We start from the raw sequence: 14,655 nt of genomic DNA, 5'->3' as shown, positions 1-14,655 counted from the left end.
GTTTAAAGTAAATTACAGTGGTAGAACTGACCAAACAAGATATTTCAATGAAGTAAATGAAACTCTGACAGCAGCTGATGTGAGGATCAGTTCTACCTGGTGAGAAATTTTTAAAAGTAGTAGTGAACTGTTTCTGCTGTGTGCCTCCAACTGGCCTTTTGTGTAAGTGTTCACAAGAATATTATTTTTGGCTTTGAAGCTCCCAGACTCCATTGACTGACTGGTTGAAGCTCTCTTACATTTCCAGGTCTGTGCCCATGTACTTGGGGCATTTTGTGTATCGCATTTCTTCAAAATGCTGCCCGAAATGAAATTATCTTCTGTCTCTTGTGCTCTGGCTAGGCTGAGAATGGCTGTTTTGCTCCTGTCAGGACCATTTTAAAAAGTCCCTGTCCCAGCTCTATTCTGACATGCTCTGAAGGAAGGAATTTGCAAAGGTGAAGTAGTTTATTTCAGTAAAATATATTCTTTGCTAGCAGGGCCTCACATCTGGGACAGAAAAGCAGACTTTGGATTGTCTTCCTTACCACCTCCATAATATCTTACTGTAAAGCGTATGGAGAGGTGAGACAGAGTAGAAAAATACAGAATTACTATTTTTCATGGAAGTAGGTAAAATAACAGCTTTACTGTGCTTGAGACACATCAGTATATCCTTTTCCCAATTCCTCAGCATGTGGAAGACCTGATAAGAGTGTTTACCTGTGTTTCAGTTGTATAAACAAAAGTGATAAGATAGAAAGCACTGTGCTCTTATTTTATAGTTACTGGGACATGCTGAAAGAATTTGGGCTTTATGGTCTTATTTAATATTCCTTCATAATGAAGTAAGTAGGGAAAACTCTACCCTTGAAAGCATCTTACTGAATCTTTCAGCCTTGTGGGTATGTTCTCTTCCTTTTGCAAATACGGAAACTGAATTAAGTATGTTTGGCACTTATCATCTGGTGAGGCTTAACGACAGTTCAGAAATGCCTGGTAAATAGTGCCACATCTAAATAAATCATAACCAAGCACATAAACCAGACCTGACGTCCCCTGTTGTGGTCCCAAATCTGTTGTCTAGTTTAGGTGATTATACTTCCCAATGTGAATGTTGTTTGCTTGTTGCTATTCTCTAAAGGGTTTGTTTGTATGTTTTTTTTTTTTTCAAATCAATTGTTTTAATGTAAGCCTGTAATTTTCCAATAATGCCTTATAATGTATCTGTAGCAACTACAATACTTCTTTATGTGAAGAAGGAAAGCTGTGAGGATTACTTACCTGCTTTTAATGACTTTGTAAATAATCAAATGCCAGCTATGCATACACATGTTAAAGGTGGCTCATAGTAAGTCACTTCTGTACGTCTCTACTACCAGTCTTGGTGATAACACAAAGAGCCCTGTGGTGCTTTACAGATGAAAGATTGAGGAGTCAGGAGCCATAGTGGGAGTTCTCTTTTCCCTCCTCCTCCTTCCAGCTGACCTGCTTGTGCTGATTGTGCTGCCTGCAGTGGGATTTGCCTCCAGGTGAAAGCTGAGTGTGAGGTGTTCTGGGATTCCCTGTCCCACTTTCTTGGGATAAGAGAGCTTCTATGCTAATCCAGCTCCTGGTCCTCATCTTGCTTTTTGTGGGAAATCTGTATGAGAGAAAGAAAAAGAGAGAAATAATTCTAAAGATGAATCCTGTGGTGGAAGAGCACAAGTGAGTCAATTAAAAAGAAAAACAAACAACAAGAGATAATAAAGCAAAGACGAAGTTGATTTTAGGAGCACTGTCGTGCAGGAACTGAGATACAGAAAACAGTTACATGACAGTGATGTATGAGTTGTGAGATAATAATTCTCCTTTGTTTTGTTTTTTTTTTGTACGCAGATTTTTGTGTGTTAAAGAAATAACATATAGCAATATACATCTGAATTTTGTGTTAGAGCAGAGGAATTAACACGTTCCTTTTTCCTAGCAGAAATGGCTTTGAAATTGTTTATTTGAAAAGCCGTTACAGAATTTATCCCAGAAAAGTGACCAAATAATAAGTAGACACCAGGTTATTCTGAAAGAAACGTTCAGTGAAAAAAAAAAAACATTTCTTATTTCATATTCGTTTTTCTCTTTATACTGGTAGTTTTTATTTTTCACAACCATTTCAGTCGTTCCCAGTAAATCTTCTGAGTAGATCTTTAGCCCCATACCCACTTCAACATCCCTCATGCTGTGTAACATTTTGAAAGAAATCCGTATTTTAAGCAGTTAAAGAGCCTTCCTTTTTCATTGCCTGAAGTGCTCATCTCCAAAGATACCTCCAGAGGGTAGATCCCTAGTTCCTTTGAAGTCAGTGGCAGCTTACTCCAAGTGGGGATCCATGCCAAGAGTATGTTTCCAATGTACCTGATCCATTTGCATCCACTTGAAAATATATTTCCAGCAGCCTGGTCAGAGTGGTATGTAAATGTGAGCTGAGCCTGCTGTTGGGTGTATAATATCCTATATGTCACGTTTAGTTAAAGCAGATTAAGATTGTACCTCAATCAAAAGTGGCATTGCTCAATCTGAAGCTCTTGGTTGTATTGGTTCAAGCCTGTGATGGCAAATGGGTCAAGTGGTTTATAGATAGCTGGAAGCTAATCTAGGATGCAGAGATTCTTATGGTGGGTTTGTTTTATTATTATTATTGTTCAAAAGGAATTTTCCAAGTTCCTGCTCATTGATAATCATTGGGTGCAGCTCCAAGATGGAGGTAGCAGGAACCCTTCAGTAACAGCGTAATCACAGTTAAAGCTGATCTTGACGTTTTATTTTAGAATTGAAAGCTCTGCAGGAGAAATAAGCATTCCTCTCAAATTGTGTGTTTGATCTGTATAGGTTTAAAAAAAAAAAAAAAACAAGCCTGAAATAATTCTGCAAGCGAAGTAATTCTTACTTATGCTTGCAGTGAAAGATATTAACTCATATAGTATTGATGACACACAGGCAGATGTCCTGTACTGTACATACTTGAAACTTGGAATAAAATTCTAAGTAGATTACTTTGTTCACTGCAACTTGACTATCTAAAATCTATGGTTATTCAAGGACTGTGGGCAAGTGGGGAACAAAGGCGTGCTCATACCCAGGATTTCACTCCTCAAAGTCCATTCACCAGTAGCAAATGCAGATCTTAATGTGAGTGCTGTGAGTTTTTGCAGTTGCTGTTATTCCTGTCTGTTCTTCCCTTATTTGCCTCTTGCATTCTATTGCACTCCCTTATTGCATTGTGTTTTAAATTGCTGTAAACTCATTGTGGCAGGAAACATGTCTTCCTGTGTTTGTACAGAATTATGCACAATGTCTGCCTTTTTGTCCTTTATTAAACGAACTGTGCGAAGAATGCATGTGGGCATATTGGAATCTAAATAATTACATTTACTAAATAAACATAACATGAGAGGTCTCTTGATACGCACTGCTGCTTGGGTTGTTTCACATGTAGCAGTTGTAACTAGAGGATTCACAGTCTGCTGAAAGGAGTTTTGATTCTTTTCCTTTTAATGCAGTCCTGAGATCAGTGCGTACTGTTGTGATAAAGAACCTTTCCTTGTTCATCAAGAGTGGTCTGTAAAATTGGAGTTTTCTTACTGTTGTTACTGGTTTTTTCCCTAGCAAACTGTTCACTGAATTACTAGATGATCTTAAAGGTCTCTTCCAACCAATCATTCTAGATAATTGTTGTTATAGACTTGTTATTATGTTGTTTGACTGCAGGGTTAAACGGATAAATTGTAGCTCAGCTTAGTTGGATTTACTTGAGTTGGTACAAGACTTCAATAGATCGTTGTTGAAGAAAGGTAGAGACTGTTCAACATGTATGCACTGGCATTTTGTAACATGCATGTGATTGCTGGAATTGTATATAGGGCTGATGAGAAGAACCAGTTCAAGTGGTTCTAGCCTTGGGAGCACCAAATGATGTTACATACAAACAAGCTGCAAAAATATGCAGCTAACTATGTGATTGTAGCTGCTCACAGTATTACTGCTCTGGCAGTCAGTTGTGCAAGAGGACAGGAGGCTTACCTCTCTGGATCCCATCTCAAGGCATTTGAATACAGATGCGTGAGGAATATTTTTAAATGTTGTAACAATCTGTGGGTATCTTTAAAATGTTTATGTACTGATCTACTTATGTTTTTTCCTTCTGTTGGTGGTCAGAGGTGCCTTGGCCTTCATAATGCTGAAGAATTAGGTGCCATCCTTGCCCTGAAACCTAAATTTTTAGCTGGACGATTCAAGTAAACTGAGATAAGAGCCAGTCACATACATGTATTGTACTTCTGCAGAAAACCTTTTTTCTTTCTTAAGCTTAGTAGAAGATGCCATTTTGATAAACCTGGTTGTTAAGCAGCAGACTGACTTGTGTTTGCTGAGCCCTCGGTTCCTTGACAAAGGACCTACTCCATGGAGAAGGTGTGGGTACCCTGCAAAGCAGTGCTGTGTGGGCTGCCTCTGAAACTGTAAGCATTTCAGTGAAGTGATGTGTGTGAACTTGCCTCCTAGCCTGAGTCAGCAGCAGTCTTTTATGCTTTTAGTGTTTACCATTCTGATCTGAGGACTTGAGGTGTTGGTTCTGTGGTGTTCTGTGCCTTCAAGGTGAATTTTGCACAGCAAAGGCATGCCATCCAGTGGATTAATTAGCATTCAGTGTTTACAAACAACTTGGTAGCATAAGGCCTTCATTGGGCTTGAGTATTTTGATTCTTTAGTGAAAGGCTTCAATCCTTTGCATAAACTGTTTGGAGGAAGATGCAGCTGTGAGTAGGAGGGGACTTGAGTTCACAGCAGTTCAGTCTTGTCGGAAACTTGCCTGCAACTTGCTGTGGGACAGCAAGGCTTATTATAAGGATCAGTATGTACCTGGGTTATTCTCACACATCTTGCTGTAGCTGATGTAGAGCTTCCACATCAGGGTGTGTTGTTTTTTTTTTTTTCATTTTCCATTGAACTGCTTAAATGATTTATAGAGCTAAGGGCTCGCTGTGGGTCCTTGGTGCAGTTATGTGCTCTCAGAGTTCATCTGGGTGTGACCCAGCAGGAATTTCTTAGCCAGTATCTGACAATCTGGTTTGTGGAATGAGTTTTGCAAGAATGGTGTAGCAATCACACCCCTGGTGTGCTGTGTGCTTCTCAACCAAAGCGATGCTTTGCTTGTCCTTTGCAGGCTGGGAAGCTGAAGCTGGGTGGTTGCAGAGCAGCTCAGTGGTAGAATGTCAGTAGCAGTGAGCCGCTGAATCCTACCACATACAGTCTGTGTGCTTTGATTAGCCAAAGACAGGACAATTCTTCTCATAATCTTTGTTTTGTAGGACAAAATTCAAGTCTTCTATCTCTGTCTCAAGGAAGACTGGCTAATGATGTTCAGTGAGCATTGTGCTCAGTGAAATAGAAGCCTCAGTGCAAATTTTGTCCTTAAAGAAGATCACTGTGGCAAGTCTATCTATCCAATGACCTGAAGAACATTCTTAATTGTCTAAATGTATTTCCACACCAGATTGCTTTGTTTTGCTGTAGCAGGTTCTTCTTTTTCTGGCAGTTATTTTTGCTTTTACTGCTGAATAAGCCAACCAGCTTATGTGTTTTTTCAGCTGTTACATTGAAGGTTTAAAAAAAAAATTGAAAAACTGAAAGGAAATTATTTTTCATATAACTAACTGAATTTGTAATGTGTTTTTTTAAGAGGCAAAAATGTGAAGAAGTGAATGCTGAAATTCTAGCTCTAACAAGTAAGTAGTGTAGGAGAAAACAAGTCACTACTTATGTACATGAAAATGCAAATGTAATGTTTCCTCATTGTGTTGCTGCATCCACCCTTTTTATAAAAGATGAGTCGCTGTAATTGCTGGCCAGAACGATGTGCAACTTGCATCTGAAAGAGAGAGAGTGGTAATTCATCTGAAACACCTGGGTTCACCATAAAGCAGGCTGATCTAATGGCTTTCTTGCTGCTGTGTTGGGAAGCAAGCAGTTGGTCTTTCTTCTAGAATGAGGTTCCAAATAGAAGCTCTGTAATCAGTGTGAAGAAGATACTCTTAAAAACCACAACTGTTATTTGACTTGACACTTGTTTTAAACCACCTCAGAAATGGGAAAGTATTTTTTTTTTTCCTTGCTTTTTTTTCTTTTAATTGGGGAATAATATGACAACTAAATTGACTTACTCAGTAGCATTTACCAGAAGAGGCTATCTTATCTGTGGGCAACACATGCATCTATGTACCTTCTTTAAATTACTGAGTGGTAAAGACTTTTCCTTCTTTTTCCTTTTAAATCTTAAGGTCAGTTCAGAGCAAAGAGAAACATTTATTTATTTGGTACTCATAAACATTTGATTCTGATGTATCATTAATAAAGTACTCTTTATTGAATCATAGATCAGTTTGGGTTGGAAGGGATCTTTAAGTACACCTAGTTCCAACCCCCTGCTGTAGGCAGGGACACCTTCCTCTACACCAGGTTGCTCACAACTCCATCCAGCCTGGCCTTGAATGCTCCCAAAGAAGGGGCACCCACAGCCTCTCTGGGCAACCTGTTCCAGTGCCTCACCACGCTCACAGTGAAGAATTTCATCCTTTTATCTAGTCTAAATCTACCCTCTTTCAGTTTAAAGCCATTTCCCCTTGTCCTATCGCTTCACACCCTTACAAAAAGTCCTTACCCATTGAATTCTAGAAGATGATAAAAACTCTACTAGAGTATATGTTCTCCTGCAGAATGAAGTTCATAAAGGTCACATAGTGACCAGCTTGCCAAATATTTATGGTGAAACATAGCAATCTTTCTTGTGTTGGATTTGAAGTGTAATGCATAAATTCTTCTTTTAGTGCTATTTTTCATTAGTTATGCTTCAGAAAATGACTTACATGTATATCTTGGTTTGGTTTTGACTAAGTGTGAATCACAGTTTGGTTTTATTTTTTTCCGAGTGGTATGAATTTAGGTCAGTTTATCTTTCTTGGTTCTATACTCATCATGCTGTGTCATGCACAAACGAGTCTTTCTTAGCACGATTTGGGCATTGTTAGAGTAGTTTGGGCATGGTTAGTGGTGTGGCTAGAAATAAGGTTAATGCTTCTGAATAATGTTTTTTCATGATCCTGTATCGATTTATACCCTGTCCTTTTCTATTTAATGAATGTGTACAGGCTGTGAGTGTCTGGTATTCCTTGATTTTTGTCTGCGTTCAGTTCTGTTAGAAGTGCACCTTTGCTCTGAGTTGTTGTTTTTTTTTTTTTTTTCCCAAGCATATTAAACTCTTTTTCTTATCAAAAATACTTTGTTAAAATGAGAGTTGTTTGCTTTAATGATGCTGGTAATGTCACAACTTCATATTTCATTCTAGTACTGCAAAAATACACACAGATGTATCTGTGTTCTTAAGTATTTCAGAAGGTGAACAACTTGCAAAGCAATGCTAGGAAATGAGAGTGCGGAAATATTAGGAAATGAGAGGTTTTTAGGCAGTAAGTATCAGTTCAGACAATCTCTACAAGCCAGCTTTTAAGGTTTTGTGTTTCTAATTTCTTATCTGTTGATTTTGGAATTGAGGATGTCGTGTTGCAGCAGCAACAAAATGATTATCGATCTCAGCATGATCAAGTTATGTTTTGCCATGAACTAAGGTACAGTAAACTGCAACTTTTTGAACCTGCACTGGTGGAACTAAGATGTATATTAGAGGGCTCTTTTATCTGCTTTATTATTCTCAAGGTATTAGTTCCTTTCTCTCTAACGATTTAATTCTGAAGGACTTAACGGTACTGTTTGCTGCTTGGTTTCTATTCAGGTTACACAGGGTAACTCCCTTCCTCTCTCTCCCATTGTGGTTAACAGTATGTATTGCTTCGGTGCAGTTAGAAAGTAAGTCTTGGTGCTTTTGCTGCTATTCTGTCATGTGGAAACGCATCTGGCCATATCGTTTAACAAAATCTTTTAGAGTATTCTGCAGCACAAAAATTTGTCTTCCGTTGAAATGTTTTGCAATGAGAAATTTTTCTGTTCCTGCGTGTCTCTGCTGTTTTGAGAGGTGTGCTTATCTTCTGCAAATGCTTTTGGCCTTTTCAGGTCAAAGTGATGTGTAAAATTTCAATTTGAGCATAAAAAATGGTTCTCCAAAATGCATTAGCTCCCTAATGGGGAAAATACTATAGGTTTTTAAAGTCAGTTTAATACTGGTACTGAAACCTGAAGCATTGAAAAGGTCTGGATACTACAGCAGTTAAGTTTTGTCTGCTATCATGTCTTCACTGATGATCTATTATTATTATCACCACTGTCCTTAAAAAAGAAGTGCAACTTGTTTATCTAAAAATGTAGTTTAAAACATATTTATTTTATTCCATGACCGTAAGGGTTTCTTTTCTTCACCAAGGTTGAGACATAGCTCCCACAGTTTTTGTTTGTTTCTGACTTTACTGATGTTTGCAATTCTCAAAATTTGTAGATATTCACCTTTTCTTTGCGGAGTTTCTTTATATGTGCAGTTAGAATGCAAGATCTTTCTGTTGCAAAAAAAGCCAAAAAGAACAAAACCAAAAAGAACAACAAAAAAAAATCCTGTACTTTTAGTGTTTAGATAAAAGTTCCTCTATGTCAAGTCAATATCCTCGAAGATAGGTTTCTTTTTAGACAAGAAAGCAGTTGGACAGATCAGAGCAGAAATGACCTGATGGTATGCTATCTAGAATTGAAACATACTCTGGTGTTTTGTTTTACATTTATTTTACTTTTTTTTCTTCTAGGCAAACGGAGTGGACGTAGTAAAAAATGGAGGGAGATGTTGAAGTTGCCGCCTGTTAGTCAGTGTGAAGGTATTAGATGCTCAATTGGTGAGTGTCCTGTAGAGCAGTGTGAGAAGGAAGAATAGGAGTATGCTGCTGTTAAATGGAAGACTGCTGTGTTGCTTTGAATGTAGATTAGAAAAGAAACAATACCAAAACAAACAAAAAAAACCACCACAGTTGTAAATGAGCATTTATGAAAGGATACAAGCTGTATCGTAGCTCTGTATTTCTTAAAGGAGACTGTTCATGGAAGATAAATTCACAAAACCATGAACTAAAAAAGGAAATCCTTATTGTAATCTGAATGATATGGAAATATATATATATATATATATATATTTTTTTTTTTTGTCTTGTAGTAATTTTCTAATCTGTTCTGTTTTTATTCTGTGTTCCTTCTTTGCAACAATCTTGTTTGCTTTGGCATTGCTATTTCAGAGCATTCGCTATTTCTAACCTCATCCTGAATGAAACTTCAGTGAAGCATTCAATTTTTGTTACTTATAAATGTGAATAGTCTATAATAGACAAGTGTGCCTGGAAGAATGTTTAAGTATTTGGGGGATAATTGCAACTCTTTTGGTTGCTGTCATTGTTATGGGAGTAAGATCTTGCTATGGGAAAAGATAAACATATTTATTTCTCATCTTTTTCTCAGAAAAAGATTATAATCAGCTTTGTGACAAACAGCCAATAGGAAGACTTCTCTTCAGGCAGTTTTGTGATTCCAGACCGGACTTGAAAAGATGCATTGAATTTCTGGATGCAGTGGTAAGCAGTGAGAACTTAGACATGGATATAAATTAAAAAGTTTGGTGGTTGGTTTGGGGCTTTTTTGGACATTCAGTTTGAATTTTTGTGTGAATTTTGGCTGAGATACAATTGATTTATTTTTGTAGTAGCTTTAGATTCTATGTTTTGGATTTGTGGCCAAAACACTGTTGGTAAGACAGACATCAGTATTATCTATCTGATGCTTATGCAGCATCAAGGTCTTCTGTTTGTCAGTCTGCACCACCAGAAAGTAGACTGGTGATGCTCAAGAAGTGAGAGGCAGCTGAGAAAAGTGACCCAGCAGAAAGGAAATAGTTTATTTTAAAATCTCTGTAGTTTTGGTATGGTCAGAAGTATAGGCATGATGGGATCATGCTGTTGTCGTCTTGAACCTGAGAGGATGTGTTTACAATAACTGTAACTTACGTTATGCAGACTTGAAAATGTTGCTACTGCCATGGAAGCCTAAGACTGGTCAGACATTGCTAATTGTAAAAATAGATGGAGATGGGTATCTATGGAACTGTGGAAGGAGGGAAGTCAAATTCTAGAGAGCAAGGGAGAAGGAAGTGTTTTGGCTTGATACGTCTGCATCTTGGTATCTAACTGTAAAGAATGAGGGGAAAGAGGAAGTGTGCCCACAACCATGTTTGGTTTTAAAAAAAACAAAACAAAAAAAAACCCACAACCTCAAACTACATCCACATGGGGGAGGAGAACACGAGTATGTGCATATACAGCTGTCCTTAGGAGAAGAGTGTGTAGTAGATCAGAGCATTTATTCTGTTCATCTCCCTCATAGTTAAACCAAGGCCTGTGAAACACAGTATGAAATTGAGATTGCTGTCAAAATAACAACTTTCTCACTCATTTTTGTTCTAATTTATGTTCAGGGACCAAATGATTGAAGAAGATAGAAGTAGGGTAGTACTGCTGCTTACATACATAACAATTTACATTCTTAGAATATGAGATGATCCTGAAAGATGCAGGGTGTAAGGAAGCACATGAGATTATTGCCATGCCCCTACTTCTCCATATCTCCCTTTTTCCTTCACACTTGGTCAACTTAAAGAAACTTTTGGTGTGAAATGAAAGTAGAATTGCCTTCTATTTGTGGTCATTTGGTATCCATTTTCTTTTATAGAATCCCAAATAATATTTATTTCAATAAAGTAAAAAAATATCTTATTTTCATTCTGCATGATGACTGACAGTAGTGACTGTTTTCCTCTGGTCAATGAATCTTTGTGCAATTAGGCTTGTATTCCAGGTACATTTCACCATCATTTTGTGACTCTTAGCAGCAGTTTCTAGCACCAAATTCCAGAGACCAATTTGTCAACAGTATACATAGAATGAATTAAATGGAAGTCCAGAACAGTGGAGCTAAGTATTGTTAGGTGTACATAAACAGGAGCCTTTGATGGGTAGCACACAGTGCAGAGAGCACTGACAAATGTGGATGTAACGTTATTGTTACAACTTTTGTACCTGCTTTTCATCCCTACAGGTTGCTTATGTAAGGTGTTATAGAATCTTAAACAGTATAAAAGGGAAAACAGTATTAAAGGGAAAAAAAAATGTGATGTCTGTAAGGCATGATTGTCTTTGCTTAGCAGATGCCATTTTTTTCAGGTGAAATTGTTTCAAAGAAGTAATTTCGTTTTACACTAATTTAATAGTTTGAGTAGTTTTAATGTGCCTGTGGATTGTAATGCTTCTGTGAATTTAACGAAGTCTGACATGGCTGAGATAATCTGATGTAAGGGATGACTTTGTGATTTGCTTTTCCTTTTTCAAACTTCCATTTGACAAATTATTGTGAAGAACACTTGGGAATCATTGAGAAGAGAAGTCTGGGAAGGGCTAACATAACCTCTAATCTGAGTCTCATGATCTGAAAGCTAGCCTGCTCTCTTGGTCAAGAAAGTGAGATGTAGTACCTGCTATTTCTTCTGGATGATCCCTGAAATAGCCTGATTTTATTTTCTATTTTAATCTCCATTCTCCTGTATGAAGCCATATGATTTCAGGTGCATGTTTCATTTAGGACACCAAAATGACAAAATTAAAGTGGTACTTTGTTTGCATGCTTTGAGTACTAAGATTAGTAAGCTTTAACTCTTGGGCAGGTGTGACCTTGAAGTCTGGAATAAGCTTGTGGCTTCCCAGAAAGAAGGGTTGTGAAATCGTTGAATAAAACCAACAAATTCAAAGGGAGAATTAGTTATCCAATCATTAAGTGACTCATTTCACTAGCTGGGGACAGGGTTACTCAAGTATGAATAAGAATGGAATAGCAACTCAAACTTCCCTCTCAAGCTGTGTGAGTAACAGAGGTTAGCTGACAAGTCTCTTAAACTTCCTTTTAAATTACAATATCAAGTTTAAAACAGTATTTCAACAGTATTAGCATAACTGAAAATGTTAAAAGTGGTAAGTGCTGTGGTTGGATAGCAGGTCAGAAAAGTTAAGCTCGTTTGGTAGTTGAAGAAGAATTCCTTACCATTAGACTTGAATGTTCTGGAATTCAAGTAGCAAAACCGTTGGCTTGCAGTTGTTTTGGATTCAAATGTGTTGAATTGGCTGATACCATAATGTCTCATCAGAAGGTGATGCTGATGGCTTTATAGTGAGTCAATGTGGGTTAGCTGATGGATTGCAGAAATGAAGTTGAAGGATTCTGTTATTTCCAAGATGGTGTTTATTTGTTCTTGAACTGTCACTTCATGGATGCTTTAAAAAGGTATATAACTTTTTCACTGATTAGGTCAATCACTTGGAACTTACTCTGAGGCTTTTAATGGTTGTTGATTTTTTTTTTTTAATGAGTGTCATAATAAACTGTGGTTATGTGTGATGCAGTCCTCCATTCTGGATGCCTGCTGTATTTTCTTTGCTCTTATGTGCGTGCTTTCACATTCAGAGATCTGAATTAAGCTTTGAGTTGAATCAGCCTACCAAGCTAACTCAGGTTGCTGTTTGAGATTGTTGTGTTTCAATTAATCTTTCCCAAGATTTTGTGTTTTCTTTAAATGTTGTAACTTCTGATGTCTGCTTCTAGGTTATTCCTTAAAATTATTTATAGTTGCCAGTCCTTGTAGATTTTCAGAACTAGTATGTTTGATATTTTCTTTCTAAAAGTAGTTACCTGTGGAATAAATGTAATGGGATCCTTTATTTCCCATTATACTGGTAGCTTTTCTTATTCGTGATTAAAATTTACCTAGCATAAGATAAAAGACACTAAACATGATGTTATTCTATTCCCATAGGCAGAATATGAGGTATCTTCAGATGAAAAGCGCATAGACTGCGGCCTGAAAGTCTTGGAGACCTACTTCACTAACGGGGTCAGTGTATTGTGAGATGTGCATCAGATACGTTACAAATGTGCCGGAAACTTCTGACAAGCTACACATCTAAGTAGTTGCTTTGTTTGTTAGTAAATTGACTTAATTTTCATTAGTCCAATTTTTGGCCTTCCGAAATTGTGACATTTACCAGCTTGAGTTGAAACCTTGACTGGTTCCTGCTTTTACAATTATTGCCATTATGACTCACGTATTTTCAAATTAAAATACTGCTGTTAAGTAAATATGTATTTTTTAAACATACAACAAACTTGTTCAGCATGTGAAAAAGGCTTATTAACAACCTAACTATAGGTTTTCTTTAGTTTAAGGACATGAGAATTAGGAATCTTTGAAATTTTTAGAATATTTATTTTTCAATGATCGTTGGATTACTGCAAATTTTCAGAATTGCTACAGGTCCTCACAAAGTCAGATGATTGTTTTTTCTTTCCTAGAACATTCTTTTTGTCTTCTTGCATGGAGATCATTCAGATCTAATTTTTAGCATATATTAAATCAAGTTTTTTTTAATCTGTTTTCTGATGTATGATGGAGGCTTTTCTGTTGATATGTAATAGCACATTTGCTTTCTATATTAGTTTCTTCTTCTGCTTCTCTTGCTTTGGCCCTCTTGAAAAGGCCTTGCCACACATTAATACCTTTTTTGCTGCTTTAAAAGCAGATTCCAGGTTTACTATTATCCCCTCAAATAGTTTCTTGGGGACTACCATAATTCACATGCTGTTTTGGTGAAAAACATTTTGGGCTGGTTTGAAATCATGTCCCAGACTGGGTGTTTCTTTTCCATCCTTCCAAAGCAAATAGGTAACTTACTTTTGTGGTGGTAGGCCTATCAAAAGAAAAAGTAGTTGTATTATAGCCAAACTTGTCTCTCAGGTTACTGAAACAGAAATGCATCGAATGTTATTGCAGTTCTTAATTGGGGGACAAAAAAAAAGTTGACTTTTTTAGTTTCCTTGTTAGCCAAACCATTCCTTTTCTTTTTGTGGAGCAGAACTTTTACTCATTCTACTAATTACAATATTGGTTTTATTGTTGCCTTTTTTATTTATTGTTTGTTTTTTTTTTTAATTATGTTAAGTCTGCAGCACACTTGCCAGAAATACCTCAGGAAACAGTAAATGAATGTAAAGCAAGACTGGAAGAGAATCCTTCTAAAGATCTTTTTGTGGATTGTACTAGGTAGGTTAAAATGCATAGTACTTTGTTTTAGTATCACAAGATAAATTTGTGTTCCTGAGACAGATGAAAGGTGAAATTATTAATCCCAGAAGTGTGTCTCTGACATGAGTGTAGGTGAGAGATTTGAAACAGATTCATTAAAAGGACTGAATTTCATTTGTAAATTATTTGATGACTTTTTTTAAGAGTTTTTTTCTTATCACTATTTTTGCTTAAGTCTCTTGAAGATCTAATGCTATTTTATCTGTTAACAAGTAATTTAAGTTAGAATGGTATTTCATCATTATATATTTTACATTTGAGTATGCTCTCTTCCATGATGAAAGCACTTACAAAGTTGTAAATTGGCGCATGAAAGGTTTGTGAACAGTGTTAGACAATTAATTCATGGTTCTGGAAAACAGGTTAATTATTCTTCCCCTAACATGACTGATTAGAGGATGGAGCATGATAGTTATCACACGCAGGCTTTGTTCTGAAATCATGCAGCAACATTTCACATAGCTGCAGTAGTGAAGGCTTTT

At 36.8% G+C, this 14,655-nt stretch overlaps 1 protein-coding gene across 2 annotated transcripts in view; it reads left to right on the top strand.

The window, feature by feature from the left end:
* The window catches only part of GRK4 (G protein-coupled receptor kinase 4), a 34,430-nt gene that overhangs the window by 1,606 nt on the left and 18,169 nt on the right, over positions 1 to 14,655 (top strand). For both annotated transcript variants that reach the window (XR_014883240.1, XM_085223573.1), the window contains exons 2-5: positions 8,754 to 8,840; positions 9,454 to 9,566; positions 12,848 to 12,925; positions 14,031 to 14,131. Coding sequence is in view for 1 of the 2 variants with exons in the window: in XM_085223573.1 (XP_085079699.1) it covers positions 8,754 to 8,840; positions 9,454 to 9,566; positions 12,848 to 12,925; positions 14,031 to 14,131 (379 nt within the window). In the remaining variant the exon portion in view is untranslated. The remainder of the gene's footprint in view (positions 1 to 8,753; positions 8,841 to 9,453; positions 9,567 to 12,847; positions 12,926 to 14,030; positions 14,132 to 14,655) is intronic.

This window comes from Meleagris gallopavo, chromosome 4, assembly GCF_905368555.1.
Source record: "Meleagris gallopavo chromosome 4, MGAL_WU_HG_1.1, whole genome shotgun sequence".
Classification (NCBI taxonomy): Eukaryota; Metazoa; Chordata; class Aves; order Galliformes; family Phasianidae; genus Meleagris; species Meleagris gallopavo.
This window is presented reverse-complemented; position numbering and strand designations above follow the sequence as displayed.